The sequence below is a fragment of the Myiozetetes cayanensis genome, unplaced genomic scaffold, assembly GCF_022539395.1.
Source record: "Myiozetetes cayanensis isolate MyiCay16 unplaced genomic scaffold, myiCay2020 scf1, whole genome shotgun sequence".
Lineage (NCBI taxonomy): Eukaryota > Metazoa > Chordata > Aves > Passeriformes > Tyrannidae > Myiozetetes > Myiozetetes cayanensis.
In genome coordinates, this window is record NW_026086604.1 from 100,840,580 (window position 1) to 100,862,340 (window position 21,761).

General features: G+C 34.0%; 1 protein-coding gene across 1 annotated transcript in view; it reads left to right on the top strand.

The window, feature by feature from the left end:
* Positions 1-21,761, top strand: part of CNTNAP2 (contactin associated protein 2) — a 1,021,111-nt gene that overhangs the window by 427,950 nt on the left and 571,400 nt on the right. The window contains exon 4 of the mRNA XM_050333690.1: positions 14,165-14,312. Within this exon, the coding sequence (XP_050189647.1) occupies positions 14,165-14,312 (148 nt within the window). The remainder of the gene's footprint in view (positions 1-14,164; positions 14,313-21,761) is intronic.

The window sequence follows — 21,761 nt, forward strand, 5'->3', positions numbered from 1 at the left end:
TTAAACAGAGAGGCAGTGCCCCCTCCCTTGCAAAGGCACGATGCCCTTAGGACTACTTACCAAAATGCCTCTTCAGCATTGTGAGCTGTAACAACCCATCTTCAGGGACTGGTTCCTATTACTCAGACCCAGACCTGTGAGGGAAGGATATACCATTATTTCTGTACTGGTAGACCAGGCATAATGGATTAGCCCTGTTACTGCAGATAGGATGGGCTTGATTGTCCATCTACAGCCCAGGGGGAGATTTTAGCTCTTCTGTGAAATGCTCTCTACTCCTCCTTCTCAACACTTAACGCTGTTTGCCTTTCCAGTGTGGCTCAAAACACAAATTATGCCGGGTCTGTGCCAAACTATTGTAAGAAAGAAGCTACTGGGATACTTACTTGCCTTCAACCCCTCTCTGCCTTCTACATTAGCAGCTGATTTCCTATGTGTTGCTATGACAAGGAGCAAAAGTAAGGCTTCCTCAAGTATTGTAATTCCAATAAGAACATCAGTACTTTAGATACATAATGTAAAGCTGTTTAAAAGCCCAGCATAGTCATCTGCTGCTTGAGATAGATAGCTTGCAAAACATAAATTCACTAGCGTCTCTAAATATGTTCTCTAATTTTTCACTCTCTACGTTTCTGAGGGATGGAGGATGTAAATCATTTTGCATACATCAATGCAAATGCAATTCAACTTAGTACTGGCATGTAGTCTAATTGGCTTTAAAATGGAATTTTGTTTTTTGAGTGCTAATTTTCAGGTAATGACTTTCTAATTGATTTTCTTTTTATGAAGGACCATTGATTCACTCCCTTCAATGAAATTCAGTTGGCTTCCCAAGAGAATTTATGAAAAGCTGCTGAAAATAAGGATCTATCACTGTTACTTGCTTTCCACCTTGCTTTTCTCTCTGTCTAAAGTATACCCTTTATTTTTTCATGAGCAGGCTTAGACAAGCTAGACACTCACATTTTGTATAGATATGATTGTGAAACAGTCTCTTTAAAAAAAAAAATCTTTAATCAAAGGTTAAGTGAATTTTTGTGGCATTCTTCTTAAAAACCAAATACTAATCACGGCCTCATATATTAATATGAAAGATATTTAGTATTTTTTTCAGTTATACTAAGCAAACACTTTGGATCACACAGAAGTTATCTGAACAAGAAGAGGATTGGCAATTTCTAAATGGAAGTATGAGCTATTGTTACCATATTGTTACCGTATTGCTTATATCATTGTCTTTCAGTCACAGGTGACTTTGTATGAAGCACACTGGACACTGTCTGCAAGTTTTCTGTTGCAGTACAATATAGTAATTCCCACCTAGATACTAATGCATAATATTAGTGATAATTGGAAATCTTTTGGGGATCCAATTTTAGAAGGGGTTTGAACACTGGTGTTAAAGAAAGTTACACAACTGTGAATGAATTCCACAAAAAAGTGAATGGAAAACCATGCTGTTATTTTACTCTGATTTTACACATCCACTGTGGGAAGGGGGAGGGAGGAGGGAAGCTAGTGTCTTGAAAAGAAAACCTGTAAAGGTTTTGCAAGCCAGATCATATTATCGTTTTGCAATCCGCATCATATTATCATTTTGCATGCTATTCCAGACAAGTTACTAGTTTTGCTTAATTATCTACTATTTTAAGGTTATAGAAACTTAGTCAGTGTTTTCTCATCCTAGTTTGCCACATTCTTACAAAGAAGAAATCCATGGTAGTGAACCGTACTTGGATACAGAGCAAAATATGTAATGAGATCCTGTGACTGGAAGAACAAATCAAGTAGAAATAATGCATATTTTTAGCACTGAATATAAGTAACACTGGAAGAGCTTCCACAGGGGTGTGCTAAATTTGATTTTCCCTCACTTTTAGTTTTGAAATCAAGACTGGATAACTTTATGAATATTGCACTATAGCCCAGACTAAGAACTCATTACCTAAACTATTGCATGGAGGTTGGCACTGTGGCTACTGAACTCCAGAGTAGATTATTATCATAATGCTCCCTTCTGGCCACAAAAATCAATGAATCGCTGTCATTTGATTTATTGTTTGTTTTTTTTTTTTCTTAAGAGAGCAGGGATGTAAAAAAACAGTGCATGGATTCATTTTGGTTTTAAAGGATCAGTGCATAAATAATAGCTAATTAATTCTCAACAAACACTTCTGAGAGTATTATCTCTGTCTTACAGACAGAATGAGTTTCAGAGACTTTGGGATGTTAGTCTCGGTTAACATCGTAAGTAAGCAACAAAATGCAAATGCCAGCAGTCGTTCCTGACTGCTGTGCTTGTGGTATTACAAGTATTTACAGAGTTTTATCAAATGGCTGTGAAGACATTTCCTGCAGAAGCCTCTGTGATCCTGTAGAGAAACATTATGATAGCCTCTTCCACCTGAAGAACTCCAAATTTGTTTTGAGCACTTGCAGGCTTGTTTCCAAAATACTCTCAAGCAATAACCAAATTAGTCTAGAAGTCAGGGAAAGGGAAAGCTAAGGAGATCCTGTTTCCTTTGTCTTTCTACTCCTCCTTCGTAAAGATAACCACAAAGTGTACTTTTGGTTTCTCTCACATCAGTTTTAGATAAAGGGATATACCAGACTAATAAACAGCAACAAGATAATGGTGGCATCATTACAAAAGCCGGTGATGATAAGAACACCTGCCATTACTGGAAAACAACAATGTTTGTGTGATGTAGCTTTGGGAAAAAAAGATTATGCGAAAAGATTCACTGTGTATTTGCTAGCCTTTTCCTGGTCAATTTTGTTCCTTTGCATAGGAACAGAACCACAACCACCTTTTCTGTGCTGCAGCAAATCCTTCTCACAGGAAAATTAAATCATGTAGGATGAATACTGGACCTCAGTAGTAAAGATCTTTGTACATCAGAACTTCCACATTCTCCTTCCACATGAGTAGTAAAACACATGGTTCTGTTCATGCTATAGGTATTGCTCTATTGGCATCCAACTCTCCTTTTCATTCAGTGGCTGTAGAGACCCATAGCCCTGATCACTGGTAGACTCAAGACACTGCAATGAAGTCATGTTAAACTCAAAATATTGCTGCCTCTTTGGCCAGGGAAGCATGTGTCCTGGCTACCAAAGATAAATAAACCAGAAATATCTGAGTTAGATAAAATTGCCCTTGCTGTGTGAGGAAAAACCCTACCTGCACACAACTAGTGATCACTTGACTCTAAATGTTCAATCCCCTAAGACTGAACAAATTTAATAAGTTTCTATTTGGAGAAAATTGTATCATTACATCACCATATTAGTCATTTAATGAATTATAAAGAAAAGAAGTGGACAGGTGATCAAAATTTTAAAATCCTTCCCTCTCTAATTATCGTTGTGAAACTAGGTTCAGCCTTGGTGATTATTAAGCAAGGTTTTTGAGTTATGGAAGTCCTCCTATTTCAGATGCTAACAGCTATTTCAGAGCATTTCACCTAAAAGATAGCTATACAGTGGCTTGATGTGAACCTGAACAAAACAATATCATAGGGAGACTACAGATGCCTGTTATCTCTGTCAAAGGGAAAAAATGCAACTCCTAAAACACATAGTTGCAAAAGATGTAACGGGATGAAATCAGATTATGTACTTTAAAACAAAATAGGACCTTCAGTATTTCTTATTCTATTATTGTCTGTTTTAATTAAGACATCTATCAGTCTACTAAATTCACAGAGGTTTCTAGCCAAAGATTACTTCTTAGTCTGAATTTCTGATATAGATACCAGGCACTTCTGGCATGAAGGCTGAGAATGGACTTCAACAGAAACACAGGTATTCTGCATTCTTTCTGTCATTCTCAGCATTAAAAAAAAAAAAAAAAAGAAAAAACTCCAGATATTTCTTTACACATTCCTCTGTAAAATATTCTTGTGTCTTTTTTGGTATCATTTCAAAAGGCCAAGTGGTTAAAACTGTCCTTATTTCTCTAGAAAGATGAGCAGCTATAGAATGCAAGTCAAAGGGCAAGCAGGCGTGTTTGAAGACTGTCACGTACTGTAACTGTGCCTTTGGGGATTTCTTAGTAATATTCCTCTGAACAGTTTGAAAGGATTATTCTGAAGAGTCCTACTTCAGATATTCTTCCTGAAATAGGAATTTAGTTTCTTTTTTAGTTGGCTTGCATGAAATTTTGTTTATGATTCTCTGCATTTTGAGTGCTTTTAGCCTTATACTGAGTTTTAGAAAGGATCCGAATGTTTTTCATTGATGTTTCCCATATTTATATTTTGATTGAAGTTTTTTTTGCTCATATCCTGGGTCACAGACCAAAGGTTCTAAACCTATGAACCTTCATCAAGATCTTGACTTAAGGTAGTGATTTTCAGAGTATGGGTTCTGCCTAGGATGAGTAGGAGAAAAGGAAAGAGAAATGGTTAATGAGTTCCTGTATCATAGTTAACTTTGGTAACTGCATCAGTCTTTGGAGTTCTTGGGTTTTGTGTATGTGAAGTATTTTGGATAAGTTACCTTTATTTTTTTTCCTCTTGACATGTTCAGAAAGTACTGCACTTACAGCCAGTAACTGAGATGTGTTAGTGTTAGGTGGCAGTAGTACTAGTTTTCTTTATTTTTCTTTTTTTTTCCCTCTAGTCATCGTTTGCTAAATTTTGACTTAATATTGTACATGTATTTTCTGTCTTTTATCAACATCACAACTTGAAAACATGTAAAAATAAACAAAAAAAACAGATTCAAAATTATTTTAAATGCCTACTTCTCATTTCTATAATTTTAAATTAATTTTGTAATGTTTTAATATGACTTAAGCAGAGCTGAGACAGGTTTAAAGACAGCTTATTTTTTTATTATCCAGTCTTTTTTTGCACTATTGGGAAGCTTATCTGAATTGTGGAGAAGACAAGTACTATTTGCAATTAATTATAATCCCAGCATTAAACAGATACTGAAAGTATACTAGAAAAACACCTATTTAATTTTTGTCTTCAAAGTTTGTTGATTTTATCTCAATATGTAATATTAACTTTATATTTGAAGCAACTAATACACAATATAAGACATTATACACCTCGATTTACAATTGTATTTCTGTAAGTAACTATTTCAGATATATGACACGTGTTTTGGTTCACAGTTATTTTGTGCATGCTAATAGTCTAGGCAGAATTGCAATGATATAAAAGGCAATCTCTGGACCTTTCTGTGATTTCACACAGGAATGAAAACTACTTACAACTGAGAAAAGTTTAACTTGAAAATTGACTATGCTGATTTAGTTGTGACTCAAAACAATACAACAACAGCAAGTATAGTAATTTTGATTTATAGTTATAAATTGAAGACACAAGTCCGTATTTTCTATCATGGGCCAAGAATATTATTTAGATTAATATGTAACCATATGTAACCAATAAGACCTCAAAAGCTTTATTTAGTTAGTTGCTATACCCTTACTGAGTACAGACGACACTCTAGTGTATTTAAAATAGGTTTTGCCTTTGTACCTTTTCCTGCAGGGAGTTATAATCCAATGCACTAAGTGCAGAGGGTGTGGAATGGCATTTCTGAATTTATATTTGGCACTCATGAGTGCACTCTCTAGTTACAGCCTCAACTGTTTGGGTTGCAAAGTAACCCAGCAGAGTAGAGGAACCGTGTAGAAGAAACACAAGAAACTTTGAGTCACCAGTGGTGCCTAAGGAGTAAATACTGTTCTGAAAATTACTAAAAAGCTATTCCAAAAGCATCAAAGTGTAAAAAAATTTCAAAGTAAATCAGGAGAGGAAAAGAAACCAAGAACCACTCTGGTTCCTCTGTGTTCGCCCTTCTTCTCCAGGTAAGAATTCCTGTTACTGTTGAGCTCCGTAGCCCAGCAGCCAGTGACCAGAGAGCTGTTGCTGTTATTATTTCAGTGGTGATTGCAATTGTACTTAGTTATTTTGGAAACACATTCTTCCTGTCTCCCTTTCATTCTACAGAAGATGTAGAAAAAATAATTTTTTTCTATATTAATGAATAAAATCTCACAACTCCCATGGAAAAAAGCAGGTTTTATTCTGCCTGTGTAATCATTTCCCACTACTTTTTGTATTCTTTTTCTTTTAACATGAATCAGTCACTGAACAATTTTTGAAACTAAATTGTTGATCATATTCTCTAATTTGTAGAATACATTTACATTGTACATATAAAAATTTATATTTTACTGTGCAGCCACTGAAGAGCGGCAAGCTTTTAATTTAGTTTCTATCTCCCACTTTGCTTGACTGACCACAAAAGGCTAAGATTTCTAATTTAGGCACCCATGTGAATACTTGATTAAGTGCTTAATAATTATTTTATTTTTCAACCCCATAAATTAATTTTTACTCCATATTTTATATGTGGAACTGAGACAGTGAAAGATTAAGTCAAAATTACCTAATCATTCTGTGTCTAAAGAAGCCGTACTAAGTGCCCATCAAAAGTTGTTTGCAACTTACTTGTCTAGCATCACATGGGAACTGTCACAGAGAGAATCCAGCATCTATGCTACAAAGCACACCCTATAAGTTACTTTCACCCTATATGTTACCCCTCTGTCACAGGCTTGGACACTACACGTATTTCATTTTCTCATGCAAATAAAGGAGCTATCTAAAAGATGTCAGTCTTCCTCATTATGAAACCCCAAGTTGCCCATGGAATGAGTCCTGTAATGTTTAAGAGTTAAAATCTGCCTAGTTTATTTAAGGCTACGAGCAAAATAGTTATTACTCCCCAATGTGTTAAAAAATTTTAATAATGATACAAAATCAGTTGATCTTGACAACAAAGGTGTCAGTTCATTCAACTTCTGTAAAGTTGTATTTTCTCAGTTAAAATCAAAGTGTTAATGACGGATCTTAAATCTTGGGAACAGATTGCCAAAGACTAGGATAGGCTTTCATCAGCAAATTTTCCAAATCAATCTCATTTGTATTTCTTCTTAAACTAGATATGGTTAAAAATGAAGAAAAAAACAACACCCTAGAGCCTGCAACCTCAGTCATTTAGTGTATCAGGATGAATAATCCCAATTTTCTCTCTAGGTATTGAATGAATCTCTAGAGAATAAATAGCAGGTAATTATGGAAATAAATGAATATTATAATGATATTCAGGAATTCATTAAGACTCCACAGGAAACATTATTTCTACTAGCAGTGTTGACTTTTAAATCCTAATGATATTTTAATAATTTTGGTGTACAGCTTAAGTTCTAAAAGTTTTAGATTTTCACCATTATGTGTCATACTGAACAAAACATACTTGGTTCAGCATAGGGGTTGAAATTTCTCATTCATTATGCAGACTGAAAAATAATCCTTTAGCTTTGTGAATATCTGTAGTAGAATTTTTTTGTTATGTTTGGTACCTGCACCAAAAGGGAAGTATATATTTGTTGGTGAGATATTTGGCACATCTCTGGAATATTATGTTCAATTTCAGGATGTAGAGAAGTGTGACACTGTTGGTGACTCTTCTGTGGGGCCATCTGTGATGTCCCATAAAGCAAAATTTAACAGTATCCATATGTCTGTGTCCTCATGTTCATGAGTAAAGGTTAGGGGAATGAGGTTATTTAGTGGATTTCTGGGGAAAACAGAAAACCAAAAATCTCCAGTCCATACATGTGTACACTCTCAGTTATCCTCTTGCAAATATTCCAGTAATATAAAGTTGAAAAAAGGATTGCTGTCCTGTCATGGAAAGCAGTCAGTTTCCCTAGGAAAATTCACAGATAACTTTGTAATATTTCTACACATAAATATCGTATGAGCAATTAATATGTAGAAGTATGAGAAAAACAATTAATTCTTGGTTTGGGGGTTTACAAGCAAGATAGAGAGGTAGTTCTTTGTTTGTTATGGATGTTGGCTTAAGGCTTCATTACTTAAAGTATATTAAACTAAGATAATATCCTACAACAGTGTTGGAAGAGAAAAGAATGTTTTGTTTGCTTCCAGTTACTGAGTCACGTCCTGGAAGCAGTAGCTGTGATGGTATGGGGATTTGGGGGTTTTGTTTGTTTGTGAAGATGAGTTTTATTTGTTTCTTTTTAAAGAAAAACAGCAAACACCGATACGCCAAGTTAAAATTCAGTGACAGATTTGGTAACAAAGCTCATATTTGTAATTTTTCTTGCAGGTATTTGAAATTATGCCCAGAGTAAATCTATGAGTTACCTGTGAACAGAAGTAGAAAACAAAATTTCTTGAAACTTACAGATTTCTTGAGGTTCCTGTTTAAATAATGTTTAAATAATAACAAATAAATGTTCCTGTAGATGAAATCAAGTTCAAGTACAGCAATAGTTAAGCAGGCTATAAAATGTTAGCATATTTTGTTACAAAGATCAATAATGTTATGTTGCTGAATCATTTAGTTTAGCTAAGAGATGTGAAAGGGTAAAAGGCAACAAATACAGCTTTTGGCATTATTCTTTGTATGTGGTGATAATTGCATTACATTATACATTAAATTATGATGAACACAGGGTTAAAATATGTTTTCAGCATACAAAACCAGAATTTGGACCTGAAAGTAAACTCCTTAGGAATCAATAGAGAATATGAGGGTGTTATGTGAACAAAATGATGGGTCTACTTAAAAAATGCTAGAAAACATTTTGAACATAGAAAATATAAATTTTGAAAAAATATATTCATTTATAGTAAAACCATTTTAGTAGATGTTCCTTACTCTAAGTGTGTGAGTAATTTTCCAGAAATTGTTGGTGCTACACACATAGTGTTGTTTTTTTATATATATAAACCAGAGATATGTGGCTGAGGGAAGTATATGGATAAATACTGACATTGGAAATTTGCTGTTAGTTCATATGAGCACACCATCATCAGCATTATAATGTTTAGTTAATCCTGAGCTCTTAGGAATTCTGGTCATCTTTTAACCATGATTCTCAAAGATGTGATTCAGCACCTGATGAAGGTGCATCATTTGAGGATTTCATCATTTGGGATAAGGGAAATACCTACTATAGTTTTTAAGTGCTTTCAGATACTGTTTTTCTATTCAGATGCATTTCTGTATGAGATGATTACGAAGAATGCTGTAGAAATACTGCTTTACTTTCAACACGTTTGGTTTTAGGGAAAGAGTAGAGTATGCAAGCTGTAGTGTTATTGATTGTGCTGTTCAATGGAGGGAACGAAGAAATGTTTCTACAAGCAAAAGACTACTGCTTACTATCACCTCTTCTTACTCCACACAGTGCTACCACATGAAAGTATAGGAAGATGACAAAACTGAGCTAAAATGGAGCCAACCCAAATCTGTTCCTTTCTGATCCATTAATTTTTTCTCTTTATTTGCTATTCTTTCCTTCTGCAACCAGTTTTCCTACTGCATGTTGGCTTTATCTCTTTTTTTCCCCATCTCCTTGAAGTTAATCTCATAACACTTTCCTTTACCCAGTGGTTTTATTCCTGCTGTTTGAGTTTGCATTATATATTTGGGCTGCATTTTCATAGGTATAGAAACATTTCACCAGCAGGAAGGTATTTACAAAGTTCATTTTTTTGGATTTTTTAATGTCCATGTGGTATAATAGGAACATGTTTTTTAAACATCTTGTCTTCTCTGAAATCTGCTGTGGATTTCAGCCAGTTTCTGCAGAACCAGTACGTGATGTGAATTTTTCCAGGGCCCTGGATTTGAGCTGCTCTGCTATGCCAAACACCATTCCACTGCACTGCTGGCCAAGAGCTTCCAGTACCCAGCCTGGCCTGCTCCTCTCCTTGATGTTGCAGAGTCTTGAGAACTCAAGTGAAAAAAGTTTCTAGATTTTCTTTGCTGTGCAGTCAGAGGGCTGACAGCCATAACCAAAGCCATCAGTTTCTCAAGTTTGTGGGCCTTCTAGTTTTTGGAAAAGTACTTTTTTTTTAATTTGGGGGATTTTCTACAAAATTAGGTTTTTAGGGTTTAGTTGGCTTCATGCTCAACTCACCTTGGAGTCCTTAAGAAAAATCTGGTTAAGTTTGACACAGACATATTCTACCTGCCTGTGGATGTTTCTATATTTTATATTATGGTACTTCTATTAATTTATATGCAAATACCGTTTCTGCCATTTATAGAGCTTTAGGACCATGGAACACAGACTCTGTAGTGTTTTCGCTATTGCATTGTCAAAATAAAGCTAGAATAGATGTGTTTTTTTCAGAAATTCAGAGCCAATTCTTCTTCTTTGCTTAAAATGCCAATTGTAAAATATAACTATCAAGAATATCACAGTAAGTATATATTTAAAGTAGTGATAAAAATTACTAGTAATTAATGGTAGTTATTCCTCTTTTTACAGGAAATGTCATCCTACTATTCTATATACTGCCCAATTTTACATCACCCTAGAAAGAGCCTACATTGAAATAAATATAATATTTGCCTCCGAATAGCTCATCAATTTGGATGGAGAATTCACCTGAATTAAGTCAGGTGAATAATTAATTTTCCCTTTAAGTAACTTAGGTTCCCTGGTATATATGTGATGATATTTTTGGGTAAAGTGCAGGTATTTTCTCTGCTTCACAAATTGCTGAAAGATTGAAAACATCTTTCATCTTTTTGTTGATTTAGTCGCTGATCTGACAAATCTGATTATTTTACTCTTCGGTAAAATTTTTGGGTTTAGAAGTAAAACTTCCATTTTTGTTCAGTTAATAACATTTCATTCATTTTTGCACCTCCTTACTTCAGAGATAAATTTTTTAATGCTGCGAATTTCTTTTTAATCTTTTATTGTAAAGTATGATCAAAACATTTCCCAAATTGAGATCTTGTAATGCATTTGCTGTATCCATATAGAGTAAAACTGTTGCAAACTGTTCCTCTACAGGAAACCAAATACCATTTTGATTGGTTTTACTTAACTACTACTGTTAAGCTGCATGTAACTTCACTACAATATTTATAATTATTGATTAGAATATCATTGTCCTGTAAATACAGGAAAAACAATTGAGTCTGAATCTTAACTTTCCCTAACTTTTCTTCTAAATTTCCCAATCATTACCTTCAATTTTCTCAATTCTTTATTTATTAAAAGAAAATTATATTGAATGTCTCTACTGTGTCTCTATGTACAGTGGTGTGGCTGAAGCGTATTGATAAAGCCAAAGTGAATTTCAAAGATCATACAGCTCTTTTTGCTGCTGCTGGTGCTAAAGAAGACTACTGAGCCAAACATTTATTCGTTTGTTTATTTAATTAAAAACTTGGTTAGTTGGCCTGTTAAAATAAATTATCTGTGCTATAAACCTGCCCTGTTAATTTTTGAAAATTAGTTGGAGCTAAAAAATTTTGCTCTTAAAGGGTTACAGTCACAAAAGTCTTAGTGAATACTTTTGAAAACTCCATTCAATGTATGTTCAAAAGCACTGTTTAGAAAAGATTTGGGGACGTATTTTCTTACCTTTCTTCATCCTTATTCCATTGCTGTCCTGTGGAGCACTGCCTTTGAGAAAAGTGGTTGTTGCTCATCACATTCCTAATCTTTTCATTGCAATGTGAGCTGAAACATAAAGCAGCTTACAGAAGTCAGTATCCAGTACAAGAAAAATGATTTATAGAACAGAGGATTTTGGAGTTGGACTTATAAGACAGTGCTGTCTGTTTTACAGAAAAGTGAGCCATTTTGTTCATTTTCCCAGTTTAGGTTAAAGAAAAACCATGAAAAACAGACATCTAGCAATAATAGTTAAGCAAGCTAATGAAATTAATAATCTGAAAAACTTGTTTAATTTATATAGGTATTTCCACCTTTTTCTGAAAAAAATAATTCTGCAATTTCAATATATATTTTTTTTAGCCCTGTTAAAAAGAAAATCTGTTAGAGATGTGGGTCTAAATTATGCTTTTAAATCTATTGGCCAGAAAATGAGATTTTGAAACGGTAGTGCATAATTTCCAAGCTCCTGTAAATTGATTTTTCAGCCTTATAAGTATGGATTTGGGCCTGATATTTGCATTATCCACAAAGCATGTATTACTGTACCTCATTTGTTTAAGTGAAGGCTGTGTTTAAAAGGTATTGTTCTGCTGAAGACTAAATGGAATGTATTTTACTAATCTGGGAAATTAATAAGATACTGCTTTATTCTCTATCAGCTATGTTTATGCATTCAACAGAGGTCACTAGATCATATACCAGTAGGAACCCCCAAAATACCAGATACCTGCTGGTTTCAGTCTTTCTTTTAAGTCTTTCTGACAAAGGACTGGGAAAACACAAGTCAGGGCACAGGTTTGGTGAGCTACAGAAAAAATCTTTGATTTTGAGAATCATATTTCATCAATAATTTAATCAAACTATATAGAAAATACCATGTCCACCTATATTCAGCTTCCTTTGACTCTAATATTTCTAATTAGAAAAAAAAACTAAACAAGACCTAAAAAAACCCAACCGGTAAACCTATACATCAACAGAGTTTTGATAAGGTTATGCCAAGCAACACAAAATTAAGACATGCCCAAATGCAATTTGTTCTTGAAATATGTAGCACTACCTTACATGCTCACTAAAATATATATTTTTAAAGGAATAAAATTTTTTATTCGCTCCATGAACTTTGGTGATTCCTAGAACAAGACTAAGAAAAACAGGCATCTTCTCAATAGGATTTTTTGTCCTTGTTCAGGACAAGGACAAACAATTTGCTTTGTTGTTTATTGTTTTTTCAGAAGACAGAACTGTTCATTTCCTTATACCCCTCAAATATATGTGTTTAATAGACACTAATTATCATCTCTTACAAGCTCATCTGAGGAGTGCCATCATCATCATTTAGTACATCAATAACTGCAGCACAGAAAAATTAAGATGAATGTAACCATTAGTATATGTTATAATTTTTTGAGTCCACCAAGGAAGAGATTCTTTTCATCTTCTTTACATCTACTTAGATCTACTGTGCATGGTACAAAATAATTATTCCTCTAAGATATATTTTTGGAATAAGTAGTATCTGGGCATGTAAATAGCCATTGCTATAACTGTATACAAAGAACCAACTTAAATTTTCTCTTTTTCAATATTTTGATGACTATAGTTTGCAATGATATTCCATATTCTTTGAGTTTTTTGTTCCACTATAGGTATTTATTGTAGGGGTTTATATTTTTTATTCAGATGCCAACTGTGTAGATAATGCTACTGAATATTTTTTCTCTGTAGCAAAAGTATCTTTGTAACGAGGATGCACAGAAGATTTTATTTTCATAGGCTCTCTAGTAATGTGTCACCTCTCCTATGTTCTTTATGACTACTCCATTCATTGTCAAAATAAATTTATTTCTATTGAAAATTAGCTATGAAGAGCTGTGAAATTTCCCCTGAAAATGTTGAGATTAACATTTGCCATCACTGCATGAATGGATTGTAAATGGACAATGCCAGAAAAAATATTCTATTATATTAACTAATAGGGTTTTTTATTTTTCAGCTTCATGTTGTGAAATATTTTACCAGTAGGTACAGAACTACAAATCGAGACTAAAATATTAATTAATTGATTTTCAAACTCCCTTGAATGCTCTTGTGTCCTTTCCTGACCTTCACAGTTTTATTAACCAAAAACGTGCAGTGCTGTGGGAGACAGCTATGGTTAGGAAAGAAATTAGACACTCACTTTTTAGCATCAAAAGTAAAGGAGGATTTTTTAAGTTCTAAGAAATTTTGGAAGTTGCAGTTGTAGGCAAGTTGTTTCAATGTTCATATTTGCAGAAGGATGACTGGTCTGTATGATCTTACTGGTGGAGGGTGGGTAGCTTCTTCCCCAGACCAACCACTCTGGTTGGTGGTTTATTAACATATTAATAACTGAGTAAAAGATTAGTGATGCAAAATGGATTACCCTCTTATCTAGAAGTAGGCATTCCATGATTTCAACATATCTGTGGTGGATGAAGAAGTCTCAGTGCTACTGTTTTAGTACTCTTGTTCAACTTGGTAAATCAACTGTTCATTTATTCACTATCCAAGAAACATTTAAAACAAACTTCAATGTATCCTAGACATTCAGAGGACTTCACTACCTAATGTTTTCCTTCAGAAAAAAAATCTTTACAGCATGTGAGATAGATTTAATACCATAATTTCCTCTTTTTTTCTTCTTCTTTCCCTTAGGCATTTCCTGGGAATACAAACTCTGACAATGTGGTCCGGCATGATTTACAACATCCCGTTATTGCGCGCTATGTGAGGATAGTTCCTTTGGACTGGAATGGAGAGGGACAAATTGGGTTAAGAATTGAAGTCTATGGCTGCTCCTACTGTAAGTTTTTCTATGATGACCCATTTTTTTCCCCATAAATAAAAACTGGTTTTGGATCTCAGATTAGAGCTGAATCTCAAACACTTTTAGCTTAGACAGGTTAAAATGCAATTGCTGGTTGTATTACCCAGGGCTTCATGAAATTTTTGTTCGAACCTTAAGTCTGAATTACTAGTTTGTTCTTCTCTGGAAGATGCAACCTTGGAATTCATGATAGTTCTTTGAAGTTGCTTCTTTTTATCTTCATGATTTCTTTAGCAGCAGGCTTTGACTGTTGTAAAAGCTTGAATGGGGCAGTTAAGGAAAATATAGTATTGAAACAAATGCCATGTTGGGTCCTGACGGAAAAAATGGAAACAAGACACCATTTATTGCCTGGTGCTAGAGATAAAATTAAAGGTATAAATAAGAATTCTATCACAGTATCTCAGATTGTCGAAATATGTGATGTGTTTTTCAGAGGTATTTCCTTGAGTATTTGAACGTGACTTTAGAATTTCGTTTGAAATCTGGATAAGCAATGGTACAAATGCTTCTGTAGCTAAGAGTAGAACTGATAATGTTTTATGAAAAGCAAGGGTAGCTTTTAAATACCCTTCCTTCAGTTAAATCTAGTCAGTGCTTAAAGAAAATCCGGAAACCTGCAGAATATGGAGTGTATGATGTTCTATTTCTAAGTATCTATTTTTATCCTGGCTTTACTAGTATTTTATCTGGAAAATGCTATGTGAAATTTGTCTTTTAATAACCAGGTATTAGCATAAAATGAGGAACACACATCTAGAAGTCTCATCCATTGACTTCCCTGGGTTACCTAAGACATATGGGAGCCCTTTGATATTCTAGCAAAAAAGAAAAACTGATTTCACTTGTTGTTTTGATTTGATTAGATAGTCAAAAGACTATGTACTTTCATTCAACAAGAACCATTTTTGGTTTATTTTTCTTATTTCCATATAATGAATTAAAGCCCTGTTATAAAAATGTATATTAAATCATAGAGAGTTTCACAGCAGCTGCAGGAACTTAAGTGAGAAATCAAACTTTGTGATGTTGGTGCTGCTGTGCTGAGGGTGTGCATGGATGAATATATTTGTAAAACAACAAGAGGAGAACCTGTTGCAATAAGAAAAAGGACAGTGGTTTTAAACTAATAGAGGGTTAGTTTAGATTAGGTAAGAAGGACATTTTTTACAATGAGGGTAGTAAAACACTGGAACAAGTTACCCAGAGAGGTAGTGGATGCTCCTTCCCTGGAAACATTCAAGGTCAGGTTGGATGGAGCTCTAAGCAACCCAATCTAGTTGAAGATGTCCCTAGTCATTGCAGAGGGAATAGACTAGATGACCTTTAAAGGTTCCTTCAACCCATACTATCCTATAAATCTATGATTCTACAACACCTGAGGAATTGTGGGTTACTCCAGAGTTAACTCTTACTCAAAGAGAAACTGAGCTTCTGAAGTTTGAAGTACAACTGATTATTCAGTACACAGCTCTTAATAAACAGGTGTTTACCATTGTACTGCTAAAATGATTTATGTGCTGTTTTAAGTATATCAAACACTATAGCATGGTTAATTTGCCAGCATAATAATTGTTTATTTTTAAGTATACCTCCTTACTTGTACATTAAATGCAAATTCAGGTGTTTGATATAAGATACCAGCATCTAGTTTTCTTTCAAATCTAACTCTCTTTGACAGAAAAACAGTAGCAGAATCAAACAATAAACATCATGTTATTTGCTGCAATATTTACAGGTATTTTTTTTAAATTAAATGGATAGACAAATATTGTAGGTACATAACAAGATGTTTTTAGGGGCTAAAAGTGAATGCGAGAAAAAGTAAAACACAGCTTGATGACAAAACTATTTTAGTTCTTTGATGATAAGTTGTTTGCTTTATGAACTTTTAGTGGAGAATAAAAGGCATCTGCCAAGGACACAATGTATAGAACTATAAAAGTACTGATAAAATGTGTCTTCACAGAAGAACTAAGGTTACTCAATGTAATTTTGTAATTTTGCTGAACGAGTATTGATGGTTTATTCATATTAGAAGGTATTTCAATAATTGTTGGTGGGTTTTTTTAATATAAGATTAATTATAATATATTACAGTTTTATGTGTATAGGGAATTTTCCTTTAACAACCCTCCTAAAATGCTCTGTGGTCCAAAAATGCAGAATTGGGCTGCTCCCAAAATGGTATCAGTAGAGAACAGTAGAACAGTTCAGAAGAAAAACTACAAAATCACTCTGTAAAAAGGTGAATAATTTACAGCCAGGTGTATAATGCCACACTTTCCATGTAGATGACAGAAGCCAAGTTTTTAACCTTATGATTAGAAGTGCATATATTTGCATATACATATAAGCACTGTCATTAAACAGTGTGATTTGCAGATTAATTCTGCTGTCATTTAAGGAGCTGGCCATTTAGATAATCACCAGTTTTAAAAGCCTGATTAAAAGACAGGCTTCTAGTCAAATCTGCACCAAATTTTGGAACTACTACCTAAATAAAAATCTTTTCAATATATTGCAATTGCAGATTTCCTTTAAATTAATAGATTCATAATTAATATATTCTCTTTTTAGATATTTTAGAGAGCACATTTTCAGATACAAAAATCAGATATTTTCTCACATTGCAAGCAAGATTTAATTTGGAAGCCATACACTTAGTGGCTATAAAAGCTCTTTTCTGGCATATTGCTGCAACCTGGTCATTAGCATCGAGGCTATTAAGAAAAATGCATCCTCGTATTGAACTGCTTATTCAAAGGTCAGGTCATTAATTGCCATAATTTCTGGTTCCCGTTTTGTTTGAATATACATGTAAGATACACATTTAATTTTTTGTACAAAAGGTGAAATCCATGTTTTTTCTTGCCCAGCAAATTAAGTTAAAAGAGATGTGTTTTCCAGAGAGACATTAGAGCTCACATCTGTTCCCTAGAGAAATTAATAACATTACCAAATATTTTTTTAGTTTTGTTTTGCTTAAAGTTTAAAATCTGTGCTGTGTTTGAAACTTCATCTATGTATTTTGCATAGATGAGATCTGTGGGGTTGTCTTCTAACAGAAGAGTTCATAGAAGTTACTGAAAAACAATTAAGGCCTCATTCTACAAAATGGCGCAGAATGAAATTTGTATTTTTTTGGTGAATAAATGGCGATATCATATTTAGAAAATATTTTCATTCTCTGTAGGGCAAAACTGACTATGTCTTATTTAAAGATATAATGAAATTGGGTAAAGAATTTGCTTAGTAGCCCTATTAATGGAGGAGTTGCACGAGCAAAGTAAACTTGAAAAATCACAACAAATAGACTATAACATAAAAAACACTGTTTAGTCAATGGGACTTCCAGCCTTTATTTTAAAATTATCTATTTCATACTCCACAAAGGGGAAAAGGATCTTCACACTTTCAGTGACATCATATATCAAAAAGCAAATCACAAGGAAGAAAGTATAACCAAAGGCAAAATATCCATTGAAATCAGTTAAGTGGAAATTGATGGCATCAATTTTATTCATACTCTTTTGGAGATAGAGAGCAATGACACATGACATGTATCTTCCACTATGGTCACAGTTATGAATTTTTGAGACAGACAGCAAAGACATGGCATCTGGAGGCTATGGCAAGTACAATACAGTACATTTTACTACTGATTGGTGAAGATCATAATAAGCTCCTGCAGGATCACAGCCATATGAATAGTTCCCTTAATCTCCATCCTGTGGAAGATGAATGTCTACAAAAAAAGGCAATAGACATATTATAGCATAGGCTTTGGCTATGCTTTCCAGGATAACTCTATGAAGCCTTCTGAGTCCTGAAACCCTTTGAGGGGAAAAAACTCCCTGATACCTTTATTCACAGAAGGTTTTTTATATGGCTAAGCTGATTTTCTAGATCTAAATCATACATCTGCATCTTTTTTGATGCAGTTGCCCATTTGACAGTAAGAATTTTCAGATTCCAGATGACTCACTTCTGAAATGTAGGAAACACTTGAAAAAAATCACTTGGAGATGGCAGAAAGCCATGCAAATATTCAATATATTCAAGGCAAATAAATGGCAGGAACAATTATAAATCTTCATGAATAATGGCTGCAAGCTGAACTGTTTCCATTCACTGACCAGTTCTATTTGCTAATCCTTAGAAAGCAGTGGGACTGAACAAATGTCACCTGAGTTGCATTTGCAGAAATTTTCTTTTCAGATGTTGGCTCTACTACTTATAGTGATCTATGCCAAATGTTACTGTTTCGATTCCCTGATGGGTGACAGGTTTTGTTTGTCTGTTTGTTTGTTTGTCTGCTTGGTTTTGTTTTTTGAGGGTGGGGGGAAGAAGGAAAATTAGTAAAAACAGTCCTGTGGTTATTCATCAAATAATGAATATTTGTATGGTGAACATTTATTCCAAAGATAGTAAAGTGAACAAAACTTTGGTCATGTAAACATGTTACAAGAACAAAAATAAAGTTTGAAAATGCAGTTAAGGGATGAGCCAAGTGAATGTTTGCAAGAGCTGATTAGGAAGTATTGAAGTGCTGAAACCTGTGGGCTGAACGGATCTTTTGGATGTTGTAGTTAATCCTGTCTGCCTGCGATGATTTTGACTTAATACATTGTTTCCTTTGGCAGTTAATTCCACATTCAGCTATACTTACTGCTAGGAAACTTATTTGAAATCTCTTTTACTTGGTTTCATGCTCTTGGCACTAACTAACTATCCATGCACACTTAAAGGAGAACCCTGTACAGTCTGAGTAATATCTACTGCATCCAAATGTCAAAGTGACTATTCAATGCAGATAAGAAAGCCCCTATTACACTTCCCTTTTGTCGAACCTTACCAAGTTTCACTTGACCAGATTCAGTAGCATACCCTGGACGTTTTATTTCACCCATGTATAGTGTAAAAAAAGTATGAGCTAAAGACCTGTAAAATGTCATGTTCGCTATTGAAACACCGTGGGGTAAATAAAATACAGCTCTATATGTATAGAAATGTATGTATACATGTTTCTGCTCTTATGCTTTTGGTAGCTATGTGAATATACACCTAAATAGAGAATATACTAATGTATTTCAGTAACCTGCATAAAATTTCCTACTTTTTCTTATGATATTTTATTGCTTACAATAAATGTGCTACTAAGTTTTCTGGGCAGACTTTTCTGTCCACCTAAGTGGTGGAACTGCAAATAATATATTAATTAGCAGAATGGAGGAATCATTTTGAAGTACTTCTTTTGTGAAATCATAAGTTATCGTATTTCTAGCAATTTTACTAACTTGCTGTAAGTGACAGTGCTTTGAATATGCAGGGATTTTAATGTGGGGGAAAACAAAGAACTAGGACAATCATTTAGCAGAGGTTACTGTGAGCTCCACAAGGCTTTCCTTGTGTCAGTGGATGGGACAGTTAATAGTTCTGCTAAGCATCCAACTATTTTTTCCCTTTTCTGTTAAATTTCGTTATTCCTGTAGTGGGAATTTCTATACTTATTTAGGCCTGTGTGTTTGATTTTTAGTCACCGTCTTCACAGCTCATCTGTGACAGACATAGCCTGATATTCTCTTTCTGACATTAAAGGCACAAGACTGAATACTCACATCTAAACTATGAAGAGGGAGGGAAATGAACTGTGAACTTTTACTTTTCAAGCTTTTAAAGATCTGTTTGAATACGGACTCTATTGGTAAGCTTGCTTCCTTCTTAGCATATTTTTTCTACCTTTTTGCAGTGCAAGAGTTTTGGGTTTTTCCTAAAGGTCATGAAAATGGACACATTTTATCTTCCAGATGTTCTCAGGTCATGGTAGTCATTAAACAGTAGAGTTTTGCAACTAAAGACCAAAAATGCTGTCTTTTTAAAAAGCATTCTCAGTACAGATTGTTTTCCTCCACGCTCTTGCCAGAAAGAGATGATTGTGACTGTTCCTACATAGGTGTTCATACATTTTGGCATGAAAAATAAGTGAGAAGGGGCTTCAATCTATTTCTTACCTTTGATTGTTACCATTAATCAATATGGGTCTCTTTTGGTAGTAGGTACCACTTGAATGTTAAAATATCTATCTGCTGCATTTTTAAAATATTTTTTAAAAACAGGGGTTTTATTGTATTGTATAAAGAAATACATTTCTAAATTGAGAAGATTCAGGCTGAAACAGAAAAAATATTTCCAAATATTTTATTGTTCTAAATGAAATATCTCAGAAAGATTTGACATTAAATGAATTTGTAATTAAAAAAAAAAAGAAAAGTTTGCCTTTTATTCTTCATCTTTACGTTAATCTGATGCAATATGGTTGTTTTTTCCTGTCAACTTTCTACAACTGGTAGCAAAATGAAAAGATCATTGTTTTTCACTTCTAGTTGTAATGAGGTTACTGGTGGATATACCTAAGCACCCCAGCTTTGAGAACTGTAACAACACATTTGTATTCTTTATAGGTCCATTTGTTAGCTGGCAATGAAAGTATAATCAATCAGATAAAAAGAAGTATATTTTGTATGGATATATGGGTCACCAGCTTGTTCAGTTGTGTTCTCAGACAGTTTTCAATTACACTTGAATATTTTTTTAAACATTCAGTATTTCCTTTAGAAGGATGTAGGCAGCTGGCTTGTTTGAAAAGGTTATTTTTGTGTGTGTGTGTTTGGAATAAAGTAAAATTTGTCCCTCCTAAATAAAGAGAATGTATCACCAAATATGATATAATCTTGCAGATTTTGATGAAGGTTTATAAGATTCAGGTCTGTCTTTTCTCTTGTGGAAAAGAGCAGTAAAACTTTTTCTAATAGGTTTTCCAGTAACTGCCCACACACCCCACAGAAGGGATCTTCCATACAGGGGTATGTAGTCAGTCAATAGGAGGATGGAGATCTAAAAAATATCCCTCAATGAACAGCTGAAAAAGTAAAACATGAAAATAAAGTTATAGTCTGCTTTTTCACAAAGTAAGGATGGTAGTATTCAGGTAAATACAGTCAAAACCTTCAATCTAATCACAGTAGTCTTACCTTTAATCTTTCTTTTGCCTGAATGAACATTCATGATGGTTTTGCCCAGCATTATTTTCTTGCATTCCTGTAAGTCATGATTCATTCATTTGTTCGTGATGACATATTCACTAGAGAAATGAGGTGTGGTTTTTTTTCTCATTAAACAAAAAAAATCAGTAGATTTCATACTATAGGTCTTGGTTCTATGCCATTGATTTGGAACTTGAAGGGCCTCATTGGTATTTGTTTTCTTCAATGTCTGGAATAAAATATATTAAGGATGCAGTTACTTCCAGACCCAGTTCAATTTATTCTGCTCTTTCCCCAAAGTTTGGATGAAGATTATGTGTTTTGTGGTTTTTATTTTAAGCACAGCAAATGGAGTCTTGTTATGAGTAAATTTTCTCTC